Source organism: Manis pentadactyla, chromosome 4 (assembly GCF_030020395.1).
Source record: "Manis pentadactyla isolate mManPen7 chromosome 4, mManPen7.hap1, whole genome shotgun sequence".
Taxonomy (NCBI): Eukaryota; Metazoa; Chordata; class Mammalia; order Pholidota; family Manidae; genus Manis; species Manis pentadactyla.
Window position 1 is genome coordinate 6122659 of NC_080022.1, and position 18855 is coordinate 6141513.

Below are 18855 nucleotides of genomic sequence, written 5' to 3' on the forward strand. Positions count from 1 at the left end.
ATTGGCACACATAATGTAGGTGACTCACAGGGAAAGCAATATAGCACCGAGAAGACAAGTAATGACTCTATAGCAATCTTACTACACTGATGGACAGTGACTGCAATGTGGGTTGGGGGTGGGGGGTGGTGCTTGATAATATGGGTGAATGTAGTAACCACAATGTTGCTCATATGAAACCTTCATTAAGATTGTATATCAATTATACCTTAATTTTTTAAAAATCATCCAAAAATGAATACACTGATGAAATCCCTTATCATGTTCCATAGAGTTTCTACCTAAACATTTAAGATACAGCTACACATATAGACTATCTGCAATTAGGTGAGAATAAGAGTTGTCTCCTCACTAACAAAAGATGTCATTATAGTACTTTGCACCAAGAAAGGAAAGACTAAAAAAGAAGGCAAAGGGAAGAACAAAATCAAGTCCCATTTGGGAATCTAATCACTCCAATTCTTCAGTTTAGATATACCTAAAGAACAGGCAATATTTAACAATCCTCCATTTAGGAAGAAGCCATGTGTAAAAGGCAACCAAGTTATTGGGCTTCAAATAAATTCCCCAAAAGGAAAATAAAGCAGTGCGAAGGTACAGGACAGTCCCCTGTCTGAAGAGTCATCCACTGTACCTAGCAGGGTACCACAGAGTACCACAGCACTGTCACCTCCCAAGCACACAGGCACCTCACAAAATCTGGTTATTCTCTGAGCACCACAGAAAACTTTGAGATCATTTTTGGTTTTTAAAGGTCCTTTATAACATACTTCGCTTCCAGAGAAAACATATCTTTTTCACATTTCACAAGTCCTCAGATTTACTGAACCAATGCTTGCTTCCATATACAGCTCTTTCCAAAACCCTTTAAGAAGTTACTGTTTAATAAATAAGCCCTTAGCAACTTCCCTCATTTTCTCAACATCGAGCAGGAAGGATTTCCTATCATCCTATAAAATGTACAAGATAAATGTGCTATGGTTCCCACATGAGTTTTCTCAAAACTAGTCTTTCTTAGAGAAATAATCAGCAGCAACAGGGTGTCACAGTTCCATAAGTGAGAAAAGAAGGAGGTTTGGGGGTTTTTTTGCAAAGTTAAAGAAGCTTCCTTAACTACAGGACTTCTCAGTCATTAATTATGGTTCTTTCACGAGCAGGACAGCATGTACAGCATTTCCTACACATATTTGACCATAAATATTTTGGGGGAGTATCCCACTGACATAGGGGTAACATTGCACTGAGAGAAGCTGGCATTCAATACTGCACAAGGCAGCTGGTCTCTTGACAAAGATCAAAACGATCACTTTACCACAGTAAATTATTATGTATCAAGAGAAAAGATAACAAGTAAGATCTTTCCTTATTTTTAAGTTTTCATACTATAATCTTTAAAATAGTTAACACATTCTGTTCCTTTCTCATGATCTAGAATTAAACTGGTCCATAGCAAGCAAATATTTGGTAACTACATGAGATATCCTTTGGTGGCTAGAAATTCTTAGTGTCCAGTATCTAAGTCTAATCAAAGATACCAACAGTACTGTAACCTATACATTACTAAATTCCTACAGAACTCTGAGTGCTCTGAAACCTCAAGTTTGATAATTTTATATCACATAAATACTTTCTCAGTTAATCATCAGCCAAGATATTATAGTTGTGAATATAAGTTTAGATTTATAAATTCTAATTATCGATTAGCCTTTGAAATCCAAAATTAATTCCTATATAGGGAAAAAAACATCTGGTACTTCAAGTTCAAAACAGTTTCGGTACTCCTCAGAAAAACAACTATGCCGGGTTAATGACATGATGTAATCTCTTTAAACTCTCCTTCCTGGAAAACATCAAAGTGGGAGGTTTTTAATCTGCTAATTACATCCCATCTGAAACTCATGTCTCTCCTCAGCATTACAAGTAGTTCAACCAAAACAATCTCAGCTAGTTTTACTGACTTCTGTGAAACAAAGTATCTTAACACACACAGTAGAACAAGTGAAAAAGAGAGTGTGTGACAGGCTCTGAAGCACTTGATTCCCTGCACCTTGACTGACAGCTGTCTGTCTCCATGAACAGTGCTATGAACTCAGTACATGTTCTAGAAAACAAAGCAGGTTAGTTGGCTTCATCTACTTATCACTGATATGAGAGCCTGAAGCTCAATTCTTTGGAAAGGAGGGTTATCACGATGAATAAACCTTGGTCTGAAGGCCATTTAAAATAACTCTCTAGCTTCTGGTCGCTCTTGAAGCCAGTGAAAAATTCCCTTTTTCTAAGAATACTAAAGTTTACTTGTCCTACTATCCATTCCAGTCTGTAGGGTCGCCACAGCCTAATTTGTGTTGAAGATGAAGAGCAAGGAGTAAGTCAGAAGATGACAATTACTGAGTAAAGGTGAAGTGAGGGAACAAGCAGCATGAGAAAACAAGGTGAGAGCCGACGGACACACAGCACGGGACCAAAGGGCAAGCGGAGGCGGACGCCAGCAGGAGCTCGGTGCGCCCGCTGGCCGTGAGCGGGCCGGCATGTCGCATTCCTTGAGTCTTCCTTCCCAAAACTACTGCCTACTCTTTTGAGTTCCATGTCTTCCCTCACATGTGAAGAGACGTCCGGGTGCTGATATCATCATCCACCACAAGCACTGCAAGACCCAAACCTAAAGCTCCTTACCTCCTGGTCTGTAGACAACATCGTCCTCGGTGACGTAGGACGTTATCTCGCCAGTGTCTGTCCTTTCATAACGAGACTTTTTTTTCGGCGGTTTCTTTTTGTTCTTCTTCGTGGACTCCTCCGTGGTGGCACTATTGTCATTGTCCTCATCTTCACTGTGATCACTCTCGGCGTAATTTTTGGCCCCTCCTTCCAAGGTACAGCTCCTGCGCGGCCTTGAACTCTCACTCTCTCTCGCCTTGTCTCTCTTCTCTCTCTCTCTGTCCCGGTCTCGGTCCCGGTCCTTCTCCTTGTCCTTGTCTCTGTCTTTGTCGGCTGTCATGATTCGCCACGTGCCTTCTTCTGTCCTCTCACGGCTGGGCCTCCGTGAAAGGTAGACAGTAAGCCTGGGCTTCAGTCTTCTGAATTTCTCACTCAAATCCAGGGAAAATCCAACCACTCCAACTACCCCAACGTTTCAAATGCTAGGAGAGGAAAAGAAGAAATTTCTTTAACATTTTCATGCATTTCCTTCCTAAAATAAGGTTTTGCTAAATGAATCTCTTTCCTACTCATGTGTTAGCCCTAAAAATATCTCACAGGCCACAGGACAAAAGTTAGGATGATTGACAAAAAATTTAAATATATACAGGTTTTGGCCTCAGCTTTTTTCTACCACACCAATAGTGGAAAATGTCTGAATGCATAAGAGAAAACTATACTTTCTGAACCCCAACTGTTTCCTCCTTTTTAAAGAAAAAGTGTATACCCTAGTATATAATTGGTATAATTATACAAAAAGGGCTTCATAACTCACAATTTAATTTAAAAGGGAGAGAAACTGTAGTAAAAATTATTTCTACCTTAAAAAAATAATTTGGACAGCCTTGGAAAATATCTCCAGATGTCTCAGAGTACTTCTCTGTAGACTCTGCCCACTTCTCTAAATTTCCAGAGCTCCTCACAAGAAGAAACACAAGAGTTGACTCAAATAAAGGTGACAACCTCAAAGCAAGATTCTAAAGCATGTACAATTTTTTACATCTTCTAAGTCTACTATTGCAGTTATTTTCTAGAAAGAATGGTATCTTGAAAGACATATTATTTCTACCTTAACAAAACCTAACAGCTTCCAAAAACAACCTTCCATTTAGGGAATATCAGGTGGTTTTTACATTCTTTCAAATTCCCACTATTAATAGCTTCCCTAATAAACACCTCCACAAAACAAAACCCAACAATGAAAGACTTGTGTTTTTAAGAGTTTACAATGAGAAGAGAGAATACCAAACTCCAATCCACCATAGGTCTTATCAAGTTTTATAGGGGGGAGGGAACTGTTTTATTTACAGGTCAGTTTTGGAACATAGTAATTAGTAATTTGTCTTTTGCAACCTTTCATCATCTTCTCCAATATTTCATCTCATCAATGAGATGAAATTCTCCTCAACAATCTGTAACTATGTGCCAGATGTTTAAGAACTAAAGATACAGTAAGGGAAGAACTCATAGTCCTTGTCCTCAATGCTCTAATGCAAAGAAAGACAACTGATCAATATGAGAATCATCTGTTTCTCATGCTACCAGGGCCAGATAGGAAACCACACATGTCTACATCGGTCTGCTTTACTTAGACAACAAACAAAATCAGTTTGCAATTATATGCCTCCGACACAGAGAAAATTCTCTTTGGGCATGCCAAAACCATAAATTATCATATACTCTCTCCAAAACTCTTATGTCAAACCTGACCTCAGAAAAGACCTCCCCGTTAGCACTTCAAATGTGCCCAAGCAGTCAGGAAAATACAAAATGTTAACAACAACCTTTTGGGGATAGTCTGATGGAGCAGCAATAATGCTGACAATCTACGAGCAAAGTGAGAAGAGTGAAAGTAAGCACGAAGTGCAAACCTAGACCACTTCCTTCTACACAGGAAATATGCTCTCAGAATTTCAATTTTCTAAAAACATTTTAAGACAGTGAAAAAGTATTCTAATTATTCTAGTACTGGCTAAAGTTCTGTCTAGATGAATCATCTGCTAAACAGACAGTAATAAACTCCCAAGTCCCAGTAGGCCACTGGTGTTAGCGATTCAAATACACAAAGAGACATATTATTTTCTCCACCAGGCTTCAGGTTAGAGCAGGAACAAGCCAATCACACAAGAAAGAAAACTATCAGCTAACAGAGTTGTTAAAACATTCCTCTTTGACACTGAAAACACACCAAAGTCTACTGAGAATCTAAAAAGAACAAGGAGCTTAAGCTGAAAAACTCAGATGCAATTCAGGATAGACATACTTCAGATTAAATTTAAAGAAAAAGACCATTCTCTCTAGGGTTAACAAGATAACTGCCTCAGAAAACTGGCAAAAATATTATTTCAGCATTGAAAAAGGAAAAAATAATTAAGTCTAAATTGTACATTCAACACTACTCCTTACAAAATCATATACTGTGTTTCCATTTACAAATAAATCTGAGTCGTTTCTGCCAAGTGAGCCAGAAAAAAAAAAAGAAATCCTGTATGTATGTCTACATATACGTGTGTGTGTGTGTGTGTGTGTGTGTGTGTGTGTGTGTATCCTTTCAGAGAAGTAAGAACACTGACAATCCAAAGCAAAAGTCAAACCAATTACCATTTACATTTGGCTCTAAATTATAGCTCAGTGGGGACACATATATTTTTCCTCTGCATTTGCCATACTAATCACAATTTTTCTGAGCCTCACTATACAATGGCCAACATACCACAATGTGACATTTGAGGAAAGGCACCAAGAGAAGAACTAGATGGCACCAAGAAGTGTAGTTGTCACTTTGCTAGAAATGATATTACAAAGCAGACAATACAACAACAGGGTCTTCATAACAACAAGGGGTTTACAAAGCTGGTCCCTGCCGTGATCCATTCAATTCTTTCCCTCAACAACACAGTGAAGTGAACAGGAAGTAAGTCCCCATCCCTACTTTACAGACTACAGAAGGCAAACTGAGGAGAAATTGTCTGGACAAGGCCACACAGCCAATGATTCTAAAGCACTTCTCCCAAAGGTAAATCTCATCTGACCCGATTACATGATTACAACGTCTGGTGATAATCTATGCTGCCATGGTTACCAGCTCTTCATAGGTGCCAACTTTTCCTACATGTATCCATGCATGATTTGCATAGACAGATTTAGGAAACATATCACTTTGCTCTCTCCCCCTAAAAAAGAAGATATTTTTCTCCACTAAGAAAGACAAAAATACTGAAAGTATCTGTTGATAAGATACCTTAATTATATAACAAAAGGAAGAAAATCTAATACAGAACATGTTTCAGATTCTTAACAATCTTCATCTACTCACTGAACAAAATGTCTACTGAATGGCCTGCTTTGTGCTAGTTACTACTCTGGGTGTGAGCAACACAGCAAAGTCTCACATACAAACATCCCCGCCTTGTGGAGCTGATGTTCTAGGGAGCAGAGAAAGATAATAAATAAAAGGATTTATATATTATGTGAAAATATCTTAAATGAGGAATCCAAAGAGGACGAGGGAGTATGGGAAGACTGCAGTTTTAAATGATCAGGGAAGACCTCACTAAGCTGGCTCTGTTCCTGAGTAAGAGTGTTGGAAGGGAAGCTAGGAGGATACATGAAGAGAGATCATTCCAGGAGAGAGAAAAGCAGGTGCAAATGTCCAGAGGCAGGAGTGAACTAGGCACACTCAAGACACAGGAAACCAGAGAGGATGGAGCAGCATGAGGAAGAGAGTAGTCAAAAATGAGTTCAGTGAGGTGAAAGGGGGCCATATCCGGCTAAGCCCTGTAAGCCAGTTAAGGACTTTGGCTTTTACTCAAGTGCCACAAAGTGACATGAAGTGACTTAAATGACACTTCAGCCAATTCAGAGATCCAAGTAGCAGAGAAAGACATGACCAGACCTCCGTTTAAGATCACTCTGACCACTGAGAAAAAAATCTGAAGGGATGCGGGGACTACCACATGAAGACTGGTAAGGGAGGAGGCTTACTGTAAGAAGCTAAGTAAGGAGTAAGGGTAGCCGAGACGGACAAGGGTGGGAGGAAGAGAAGGGGAGACATCTTACTTTCTATGTATTTTTAAGATAAAACTCGAGCAGGATGTGCTGACAAATTGGGATGTGAGGTGAGAGAGAAAGAAGTCAAGAAATGCCAAGGGTTCTGACCTGAAGACTGGATGGATGAACCTGATATTATATCAGTTTTGGGAGAAAGATCAGGAACTCAGGTATAAACATGTTAAGTTTGCAAAGCCTATAAAAAGTACATAAAGATGTTAAGTAGGCAGAGGCACATGTTGGAGATAAAAATTTAGTTTTTAATTTACTTTTTAAAGCCATGTAATTGAGTGATGAGATTACCAAGAAAGTAAGTGAGTGTGAATAGTTTTTCTGATAAAAATTTTAAAACCCACAAAAACATTTTATTACTCATGCTGGAATGGAGAGGATATTCAAAACAGTCTTACACATTATACATTTCCAGAAGCAATACCCCTAGGACTCATAAAAAATATATATATTCCTCTTACTAGTTTCCAGATTCATCAGACTTCATCAGTTTATCTTAATTGATAAATCTGATCAACTAGCTTAGTTTTGTTTTAATCTAATCAGGGTCAAAGGCCTTAAACAGAGTCAATGATACAGTTCTGCTCTTCATTACTTCAGGTTACTTCAACCTCTACACAGACATCATTTGCCTCTTCAAACTGAAGCCAACACCCACCCACAAACACCTCCCACTATTTACCAGAACTGATTCTGATAAAGTACTAAAATTTCAGTCATGCTCAGAACCCAAACCTCATTTAAGAAAACCACTTACATTGTTAAAGCCTATACATGCTGAAGTTACTCTACAAGAAGATATGTCAAAGAAATAATCAATCTTCCCATGTTTTCTTCCGCCTGCTACTTCTATAGCTTTTCTTCTTCCTTCCTAATTACAACCCTTAAATAGAATTTGTGCCTCATATCAAATTTACTGAGTATCATAATTCTTCCAAGTGGTAAAGACACCTCAAGACAAATGCTGGGCATAATAAATAATATATAAATTATATAAAAATTTATATAAAATTATATTAAAAATTATTATAAAAAAATAATAATAAATATATATATAAATAAATAATAATAAAACCCACAGGGCATAAATCTGCAAAGAAGTAAAAAGCTAACCTTTTCAAACAATATTGCATCTCTCTCTCTCACTTACCAACTTTACATTTCCCTGTATGGCCCCAGAAGATGACTGGTTAGCCAGAGACGGGTAAGATTCCTCAAGGGAGGAACAACCTAAGACAGGCACAGTTGCAGGGGGGCCATCAGGTGAGAAATTGGGGATCAACAGAGGTGAGGCTTAGAACGTCACGCCCCCTGTTTTGAGAGAAATCTTCTGCATCTGTGGATGTTTTGTTGCCCTTGTCTAGCTTGGATTAATACTTAGTCTATAGGCACACACCTGATCATCTACATTTGCCCTCTGACAGCACTAAATTATGTTTTCTACCTTTATCTTGCATCTACCTACCACTTCAGCATTTCATTAAAATAATAATAATAATAATAAGGGAGAAATGTGGGATTCACATATAAATCAAGTATAAAAATCAAACAAATAATCATATCTGACTTGATTGTTTATAGTTCATGATGCGCAATCAAAACTGAAAGTTTCTGTGATATGACTGCCCTTGCACTGTTCACCATGTAAGAACTTATTCACTATGTAAGAATTTGTCCACCATGTAAGAACTTGTTTGTTCTGCTTCAGAAGATTGGAGACTGTTGAGAATTAGGCTTGGGGTTGATTAATGATTGTACATTGAGTCCCCTATACAGAATTTTATTGTTGTTAACAACCATTTGATCAATAAATATGAGAGATGCCCTCTAAAGAAAACCACTTACAGTATCACTTTTTAAGAAGTACCAGGAGGTTTGGCCCCATGGCAGAACTGCAAGAATACTGGACTAAGACGCCAAGATCCCGTGGCACTGCCATGTGCGGACTGATCACTCTACCTCTCTGAATCAGTTTCACTGCTGTAAAATGGGGACAATAACTAGGTACTTAACAGAGCTGTGTGAGAATTAAGGTAATTAAGTGAACCATATGTAAATACAGTTACAGAGTGTGGAGTGTTTCACAGATGTAAACCATCAGTAACATATACTGAAATTAGTCATGACTTATTATCCACTAGAATAGATAATACCCAATAATGTACTGTGCTACACAAGATATAAACATAGCCATGCACCATCCCTATCCTCAAGAACTTACTATTAACTTGGGGAGAAAATCTCATTGCATAATTAAGAATTAAACTGTGAAAAACTGACTACAAATGAAGTAAAAATTCAAAGTATTAGGTAAAACTCACCGATTCAAGAACACCTGACCCTCTGTCCTTAGTTCCCAATCCCTAAATTCTAATCATCTAAATTGCTCAAGCCAGGATTCTGTAGGACACTTGACATTTACACCAAGTGCAGGTAGTAAAAAGTCCAATTAATTCTTTCCCATTCAACCACAGCAACAAGTATGTTCACCAAATGTACAACCGCACACCAGGCATTTTGCTCAGCTCTTAGGGTCTACAGATCACATCTTGAACATCTCTGCAATTTATCCATTACTCCAACTGCAATGTAAATTGCCTATTTCAAGCCATTATCTTTCACACAGATTAATACAAATGCCTTCTAACTCTAACTGGTCTCTGTCACTATAAAATTTTGTTTTCATCTTCCTTCCAATTTGTCCTCCAAGGCAGCCAGCCAGCGTATCTAACACTCCACCATTCTTTTTTAAATAGGCTTATTGAGTTATAAATTCACATACCATACAATTCATCATTTAAAGTACAATTCTCCCACATTGCTTTTTAAAGATTACAGAAAGCAGCATGTCCTAGCACCTCTTAACCTCTCCTCCTTCCCTCCTTTGTGCTCCAGCAGCCTCAAAACATTCCTCCAGTCCCTAGAACCCATCTGCAGAACACTCACCCCTCCCCTTTGTCTGCCTAACCTTTGTGCACACTCAGTCTCAGGCATTTCTGCTATCCAACTCCAGGAAGCTTCCCAGACCCAGTCAAAGTCTAGCCTCTCATTGTGCCCTAACCTGTCTGTAAAATGGTCCCCCCATCAATCCCACTAGTATTATCTGTTGTTAACTTGTATCACTTTTTCTCCATGAACTGATAAGAACCAAGGCTACCATACTCACTAAAACAACTCCCACTAAAGCAATTTCTTCTCTGTATCAAATCCACTACAGAGTTGTCACCCTATTATTATTTGACCATTCAGCATCATTACACACCCTCCTTCTGGAAAGGTTTTTAACTTTGGTTTTCCTGGCATAGTCTTCTCCTGGGTGCATCGAACTGCCCCTCTACTCCCAGTACTGGGCCACCCAATGGAGAAGCTCTTCACGGTGCTGTCAAGAGACCTCTTTTCTCATCCTCCACTCTAATACTAACAAATTTCATACATGTCTGTCAGCCCACAGGTAACACACACACACACACACACACATCTACCAGAGTTCTGCAGAGCAAGATGCCTGTGATAACTGCCCATCTGAGGTCTCCTCTTGAATGTCTCAAAGGTACTTCAACATATGCAAACCAAAGGCACACTCTGATCGCAAATTACCCCTCTTCGAGATGGATCTTTCTGTGACTTGGTGCCCCTGCCCATTCTGTTATGCAAGCCAGACAGACACACCTACGCAGCATTTTTAGCACCTCCTCTCTCATTCATCCTGTCACTGTACCTTATAAATTTCTCTCAAACTCATCGACTTCCAAACACCTCCAACACCACAACCTTAGTTAAAGCTATTAGTATGGCTTTTCTGGACCATTTTAATTAGCTTCTCTTAAAATCCACTCCTTTAAACCCTTATAATTCTCTCTCTGAAATGCAGCCAGGGTGCAACCTTAATACGATTATGTCAATCCTCACCTTAAAGTACTCATTGGCCCCCCACTTCTGTTAGCTAAAAACCCAGATCCTAACAGTGATGTACAAGGCCCTTGGCTTTTTATCTGGCTTCATTTCACACCATTCTCTGGCACTCTGTGCCCAGCCACACTACCATTCCCTCAGTTCCTAAGACACCAACACTTGCTTCTACCTGGAGGGAGTCCTCTGCTCAGTGAGTCCTCTTCCTTCTGTTTGTGATGCTCCTTTTCTCTCCTGGCCTAGATATGTCCTTCTCTTCCTTCAGGTCACAGCTGGGAGGCAACTTCCTCAAGATATCATTTTGTTCCCAAATGACTAGGTTAAATCCCTTTGCAGCACTTTCCACCACGGTCATTTTACATTTAATTATGTGATTTGATTAACCATCTGTCTCCACTTCCAAGCTAGGAGCTCCATGAGGGGCTGACCCTTGACTGCTTTTGCCCTCTGTTGTATTCTCACACTAACTCACTGCCTGGCACATTAAGATGAGTAATGAATTACTTCTTCCTGCCCTCCCTTTCACATAAGCTGGACCAAACAAGAGGGCATTATGGTAAGATTTTTAGTTGTAAAGAAAATATTTCATGAGTAAATAACTGAGCTGGTGCCTGGGCTGCCTCATCAACCATGAATAGGATGAGGAGGAGCAAAAAGGAGAAAACAGTCCAGGTGCAAGGAAATTCAGCAACAAGAGTGCTCAATTAAATCACTGCCCTTGAGGGCAGCTACAGGAAAAACCAGTAGGAAATCAGGTTAAAGAAAGAGGGGTAAGAGATCATAGAAGCCCCTAAACTAATAAAGCAGCAAACACTCACTGAGCACTTAACATGCACTAAATAAGCATTTTACAAATGTTAATTTTTTAAATCTTCACTATGAAAAGAGTGACAATGTATCATCTAAACCGGGACACATCCGAGAGTAAAAAGAATAATACTTAAGGAAAAAACTATGCTTACCAGGTCACATGATCATCCTAACTCTAACTCTATTATTAGTAGATAGTATTGTTATGTACATTTTCCCAATGCAAAAGCATGCATAGAGAGGCTGAGCAAGTAGACCTTGCTTACATACACAGTATGTATTTTGGTAAACCCAAACCACACAGCTCTGTGTGTCAGACCTAGTATATGAACCCAGGCTGCTGACTCCAGAGCCTATATCCCAACCACATGGCTATACTCCCTTAAATTACATGACCTTAAAGCCAAGTTATCCACTAAAGCAGACTAAATGAACAGGGTGGCACTGTAGGTCTCTGAGATGAAAACAGCACTTTGGGAACATTCAGACTGTCTGACCGAGCAATTTTCCACAAGAGCTGTTAGTGCCATCCAAACTTGCTTTCAAATCCACTATTTCTGAAAGTCTAAATCAGGAACCGAAGCACCTCAAGAACTTCGGCTTTTGGCATTTATGCATTTACTGTGTCTCAGTAAATACTTCAGCATTCTCTGCATCCTTCCTTAGGAACAAAATGACATGGTCAGAGTGTAGGAGACCTAAGTACGCTACACACTCCGCTGGACACCGCCTCCAAGAGAAGCAGCTGCAGAAGACCAAAGAGGAAGGCTATAGCTGGAGGACTTGGTTTCAGAGGGAAATCAATTTTCTTTTCCTGTTTCATTTCGTATCAACAACCTGGGCAAGAAAATGTAAAGACTTTTGCTCAAGAAAGACAAATGTCACTCTAAGCCTTGTACTCACTGGACAAGAAAATAAGGCATCCTCATAAACAGCAATTTCCTGCAGAAAATACCCCCAAATATGCCAGAGAATCACTGATGAACCTGCAAAGTAACACTGTACTATAGGATCAGCAGATCTGTGAACCCACGCCAAGGTCGGACGGACTGTTTTACCTGAAAGTGATATAGTACTGCAAGTAGTGCTATGTAAAAATAACGGGTTGTGAAGTTCTTCCACCTAACCAAACCCAGGAATATAAGAAAATGGCTACATGTGCTCCTCCAACAAACCTCTACATTTGGGGTTAATGAATGTTTAAACTCAGTCAATTCTGGGTTTACATACTCATTCCCAGGACCCATGTGTTATTAAAAGAACCTAAACCACCAAGACAGGATGCACTAGTCAAATTCAGAGAGCAGCCTTTGTGGTATCATAACAGAAGGAGGCACAGAATGAATGCCCCTTGTTCAGAGATGGATGTAACGCTGAGCATAGCACTTCTCAACTCCTTGAGAAGCCCTGGGGGAAAAGTGAGAGAAATAAGATAGATGAACTATGACAAATAACTTAACTTCTTCCCTAAAGACATAGTAACAAAACACAGAACCTGCAAAAGGTAGGGAAAGTACCCAGAGCAGCAAAAAATCTAGGCTGCAATTAGCAACTCAATTAAAATTTAATAACAAATAAATATGTAATCTTTTTATTTGAAGTAGGAAAACAGAATTTCCAAAAATGAGATGCCCAAAGAGGTTTCTTAAATAATCAATCCTCCCTTTCCTTAACACACACAACTCATTCATACAAACACCTGCTTTATTTTTTTATTTTTTTTATTAAGGTATTATTGATAAACACTCTTACGAAGGTTTCACATGAAAAAACAATGTGGTTACTACATTCACCCTTATTATCGAGTCCCCCCATACCCCACTGCAGTCACTGTCCATCAGTGTAGTAAGATGCCACAGATTCAATATTTGCCTTCTCTGTACTACACTGTCTTCCCCATGAACCCCGCCCAACACCATGTGTACTAAACATAATACCCCTCAATCCCCTTCTCCCTCCCTCCCCACCTGCCCTCCCACACTCCTCCCCCCTTTGGTAACCACTAGTCCCCTCTTGGAGTCTGTGAGTCTGCTGCTGTTTTGTTCCTTCCAAACACTTGCTTTATGACACTGTTAACAGTGAAGTTTTTGCTGATTATGTACAGAATTTTTTAACCTTGCACATTGCCTGCAATTGTGTTGTTTCTCCTCAGCGGATTAAGGAAAATTCACTGCTCATTCTAAACCAGGGCTTCTCAACTGTGGCAAGATTAACATTTTGGGCCAGATCATTCTTTGTTTGAAAGAGACTGTCCTGTAAATTATCCGTGGTCTCTACCCATGTAGATTCTAGAGCACAACCCACTGTTCTAATCAGGACAACAGAAAATAACCTCCAAATATTGCCACATACCCTCTGGGGAGCAAAGTTGCTCACTTAAGTACCACTGGTTTAAACAAATAAAATTATTTGCCTATCGCAGATTTCAAAGGATTAACCATCTGTGTTGCTTTATTCAAAATTATGCTTGACTAATATGGAAACCATTTACAAAAACTGTAATATGGCATGTTCTTTGTTCTCTGAAATAAACTGAACTAATTCAAGGCACTGCCTAAAATAGTAACTACACAGATGTGTGAAGCTAAATTAGGAAAACAAAAGTAAATATCCTGAAAATCTTGATGTTTCCTGGCAAGCCCTGAAGGCTGTTAGGGGTAGTATTTTATTGGTTACCTTCTCTATCAAGTGGATGCTTCTGTTATCACAGAACCAAAGAGAAAACCTGGTGTCCACAATAACAAGTTCAAGGGAAACCAAATGCCTGTGAAACCAAGCCCTCTGTTGAGAGGGGAAAGAATTCCTAAACTTACTTTCCCAAAACATGGCCATAAACAGGAAACCAAGTGTAGAAAAGATGAATATAAAAACCAAGCAGGTGAAAAAATAAAATTGGTATATCCATATAACAGAACATTATTCAGCAATAAAAAGAAATGAAATATTGGTGCATGTTACAACCTGGATGAACCTGGGAAACATTACGCTTTGTGAAAAAAGCCAATCACAAAAGACCAAATATTGTATGATCCCATTTATATGAAATGTCCAGAAAAGTCAAATCTACACAGACAGAAAGCAGAGTAGTCGTTGCTGGGCATGTGTGTGTGACTGCTGTGGTTATGGGGTTTCTTTTAAGAGTTATAGAAATTGATAGAATGGTGGCACACAGCTGAATAAAAAGCCTTTAATATATAAAAAACACTTTAAATGGGTAAATTTACATTTCAATAAAACTGTTAAAACATGCACACACCCTAACAATATTACAAGCTCATAAGAAAAAGCTTTGCTACAGCTAAAAAGAAAAGACGCACCTGACCATAAAATTCACAAGGATGAACTCTTACCTCTGCAATTGCGAAAAACCACCTTTGAAAGCAACAACAGCATAGCTAAGTAAACCCGGACTAGTTTTATTTCACATAATTGAGAATGAAAGAGAACCTTCTTTGGACCACAACAATCTTTAATGTCAGGCTTGCTACCTCTGCACAGCACATTCAAAAGCAGGTAAATTGGGTTTCTTTCTGTCTGCAGAGCTCTAAGATTCAAATTAATCTGCAACCATGGCACATAAGATCTCAGCATATGATGAGAGAAAATCACAGGGTGAATTTTACACTTATCTTAATACAATTACACTTCATACAAATATGAAAAGCAAAAGCATTCCTAATATACTTCTAATACACGGGTACAAATTATATCAAGGGAAAAATAGAATCATAAAACTTACTGGAGCAGTTCTTCTAAAAACACTTAAAGTCTGACTCTTAAATGAAAAGGAAAAGTAGCTCCAACTAAATGCAGAACTCAAAACTCAATTTGCCATTTCTATGTCTAACTGGGTGGTATTACCTGCCATCTTGTTAACCCAATGTCATTCAAAGAGAAAAGCAAAAGAGAATTGGAATTAATTACTCAATTCCAGATACCAGCAGTTAGTGAGTGAGCGGGGAGGGTGGGGGATGGGAAGTGCCCAGGCCTGGACCACCACACTCAAGTGCTGTAGCTCTAACACTGATCATCCAATAATGATCAATGCCAGAGCGGAGTCCCTGTCAATTACTCCATTAATTCAGCAGACATGTACTGAGCACCTAGTAGATGCCAAGCACTGCCCTAGTACCTACAGATACATGCATGACCAGAATACACACGATCTCTAACTTCAGAGAGCTTACACTTAAGCAGGGGAGGGAGCAGACAATAAACAAACAAGAAAACACACAGTATATTAGCTGGTGATAAGTGCTATGGAGAAAAACTAAGCTGGGCAAAGGGGACAGAGAGATTGATCATTTATTTAAGTTAATCACTGATAAGGGGACATGAGACCTACAGGAAGTATGGGAGCAAGCTGTGTGGTTATCTGGGGGGAAAAGCATTCCAGGGAGAGAGACAAACAAGTACGGAAGGCTGAGATAGAAGCATGCCTGGCATATCCAAACGAGCAAAAGGCCAAGGGAGCTGAAGCGGTGAAGGCAAAGAAGAAAGTGAGAGATGAAGACAGGTGGGGGCACTTATTAAAATAAGGTGAAAGCCTTTGTACGGTTTTGCACAGAGAAGTACCTGTCTGGGTTACATATGAACAGACTCCTGGTTAGATTGAGTCAGGCAAGGTAGTGGTAGTGCAGGTGCTAAGAGGTGGTCAAATTGTGGACAGGTTCTGCAAGTAGAGCCATCAGAATCTATTGTCACATTGGATGTGGTATGAGACACATAGGACAGTCAAAGAAGAGACCAGGAGTTGGGCCTGACCAACTGGAAGAGGGGTCTGTCATTTACTGATATGGAAAAGAGAAGGAAAACTGGGAATTCTGTTTCAAATATGTTAAGTTTGAGATGCCTAGTAGATTCGCAAGGAGATACCTACATGGGTTGAGAACTCAGAAAGCTCTACGCTAGAGATACAAATCTAGGAGTCCCCACCAAACAAACAGTACCATCAACCAGGAATGAAAATTTTTAAAATGCCAAGAAAATACTCTGAAGTGAGTAAGATATTATAAAATATACCGACAGACCAAATAAATTTGTGAACTGCCAATGAAGTTATAGGATGGGGGAAAGACTGCATGAGGACCATGTTCTGAAATCTTAAGATGAAAACAGTATACTGTTTTATTCATAGAGAAGTCCTTTACATATGTAACAACTGCCCACAGACAAATTCCATATTCATGATGTTACCAAATACTGTATTTAACAAAATCCAGGCCACCATAGTCTTGACAGGTTTCCACTACAGGAAGACACATAAGATAGGAATGTTCACTTAACTTCACCACCCGCCCCGCCCCACCCCCCACTTTTCAAAGGGAAATAAACCAGCTGTGCAAATGAAAGGGTGGGGTGGGGATGCTGGCTGAAAGATTCTCACCTTGCAGAGTAATAAAAAAGAATTATTGGAGTTTTAAAATACCTTTCTTAAGTAATATCTTGGAGGCCCTAAACTGTACATTTTAAAGTTCACTTGAAAAAAAAGAAAAGAAAACCTGTAATGACTTAGTGTATGAATTCAGAACAAAAGTTCAACTCCAGAAAAATGGTATCTAATTGGCTCATTAGTGATATCTAGTTGCGGTCATCATTTGAAACCCAAATAAAAACTGTTGTCAAAGAAAAAAAAGGTGTATTTTTGTTGTTATTGTTGTTGTTTTTATTTTGGTAACATTAATCAACAATTACATAAGGAACATTATGTTTACTAGACTCCCCACATCACCAAGTTCCCCCCATATAACCCACTGCAGTCACTGTCCATCAGCGTAGTAAGATGCTGTAGAATTACTACATGTCCTCCCCGTGGTGTACACTCTATCCCGCGCCCTCCCAACGCATTATGCATGCTAATCATAATACCCCGTTTCTTTACCCACCCCTTAATCCCTCCCTTCCCACACATCCTCCCCAGGCCCTTTCCGTTTGGTAACTGTAAGTCCATTCTTGGGTTCTGTGAGTCTGCTAATATTTTGCTCCTTCAGTTTTTTCTTTGTCTCATACTCCACAGATGAATGAAATCATTTGGTACTTGTCTTCCTCCACCTGGCTTATTTCACTGAGCACAATACACTCTAGATCCATCCATGTTGTTGCAAATGGTAGGATTTGTTTTCCCCTTATGGCTGAATAATATTCCATTGTGTATATGTACCACATCTTCTTTATCCATTCATCTACTGATGCACACTTCGGTTGCTTCCATTTCTTGGCTATTGTAAATAGTGCTGCGATAAACACAGGGGTGCATCTGTCTTTTTCAAACTGGAGTGCTGCATTCTTAGGGTAAATTCCTAGGAGTGGAATTCCTGGGTCAATGGTATTTCTATTTTCAGTTTTTTGAGGAATCTCCATATTGCTTTCCACAATGCTTGAACTAATTTACATTCCCACCAGCAGTGTAGGAGGGTTCCCCTTTCTCCATATCCTTGCCCATTTGCTGTTGTTTGTCTTTTGGATGGTGGCGATCCTTACTGGTGTGAGGTGATATCTCATTGTGGTTTTGATTTGCATTTCTCTGATGATCACTGATGTGGAGCATCTTTTCCTGTGTCTGTTGGCCATCCTAATTTTTTCTTTGGAGACCTGTCCAGTTCCTCTAACCATTTATGATTCGATTATTTGGGTTTTGTTTGCTGAGGTGCATGAGTTCTTTATATATTTTGGATGTCAACCCTATATCGGATCTGTCATTTATGAATATATTCTTCCATACTGTAGGATGCCTTTTTGTTCTATTGGTGCTGTCCTTTGCTGTACAGAAGCTTTTCAGATTGATGTAGTCCCACTTGTTCATTTTTGCTTTTGTTTCCTTTCCTGGGAAGATATGTTCATGAAGAAGTCGCTCATGTTTATGTCCAAGAGATTTTTGCCTATGTTTTTTTCTAAGAGTTTTATGGTTTCATGGCTTACATTCAGGTCTTTGATCCATTTCGAATTTACTTTTCCAGTATCATTCTATTACATGTAGCTGTCCAGTTTTGCCAACACCAACTGTTGAAGAGGCTGTCATTTCCCCATTGTATGTCCATGGCTCCTTTATCATATATTAATTAACCGTATATGTTTGTGTTAATATCTGGACTCTCTATTCTGTTCCACTGGTCTATGGGTCTGTTCTTGTGCCAGTACCAAATTGTCTTGATTACTGTGGCTTTGTAGTAGAGCTGGAAGTTGGGAAGTGAGATGCCCCCTGCTTTATTCTTCCTTCTCAGGATTGCTTTGGCTATTCGAGGTCTTTTGTGGTTCGATATGAATTTTAGAACTATTTGTTGCAGTTCATTGAAGAATGCTGTTGGTATTTTGATAGGCATTGCATTGAATCTGTAGATTGCTTTAGGCAGGATGGCCATTTTGACAATATTAATTCTTCCT

The 18855-nt window shown here is 39.3% G+C and overlaps 1 protein-coding gene across 6 annotated transcripts in view; it reads right to left on the reverse strand.

Annotated features, from left to right (window-relative positions):
- Positions 1-18855, reverse strand: part of RERE (arginine-glutamic acid dipeptide repeats) — a 429285-nt gene that overhangs the window by 258606 nt on the left and 151824 nt on the right. For all 6 annotated transcript variants that reach the window (XM_057499686.1, XM_036925289.2, XM_036925287.2 and 3 more), the window contains exon 2: positions 2674-3137. In XM_057499686.1, the coding sequence (XP_057355669.1) occupies positions 2674-2995 (322 nt within the window). In that variant the 5' untranslated portion in view covers positions 2996-3137. The remainder of the gene's footprint in view (positions 1-2673; positions 3138-18855) is intronic.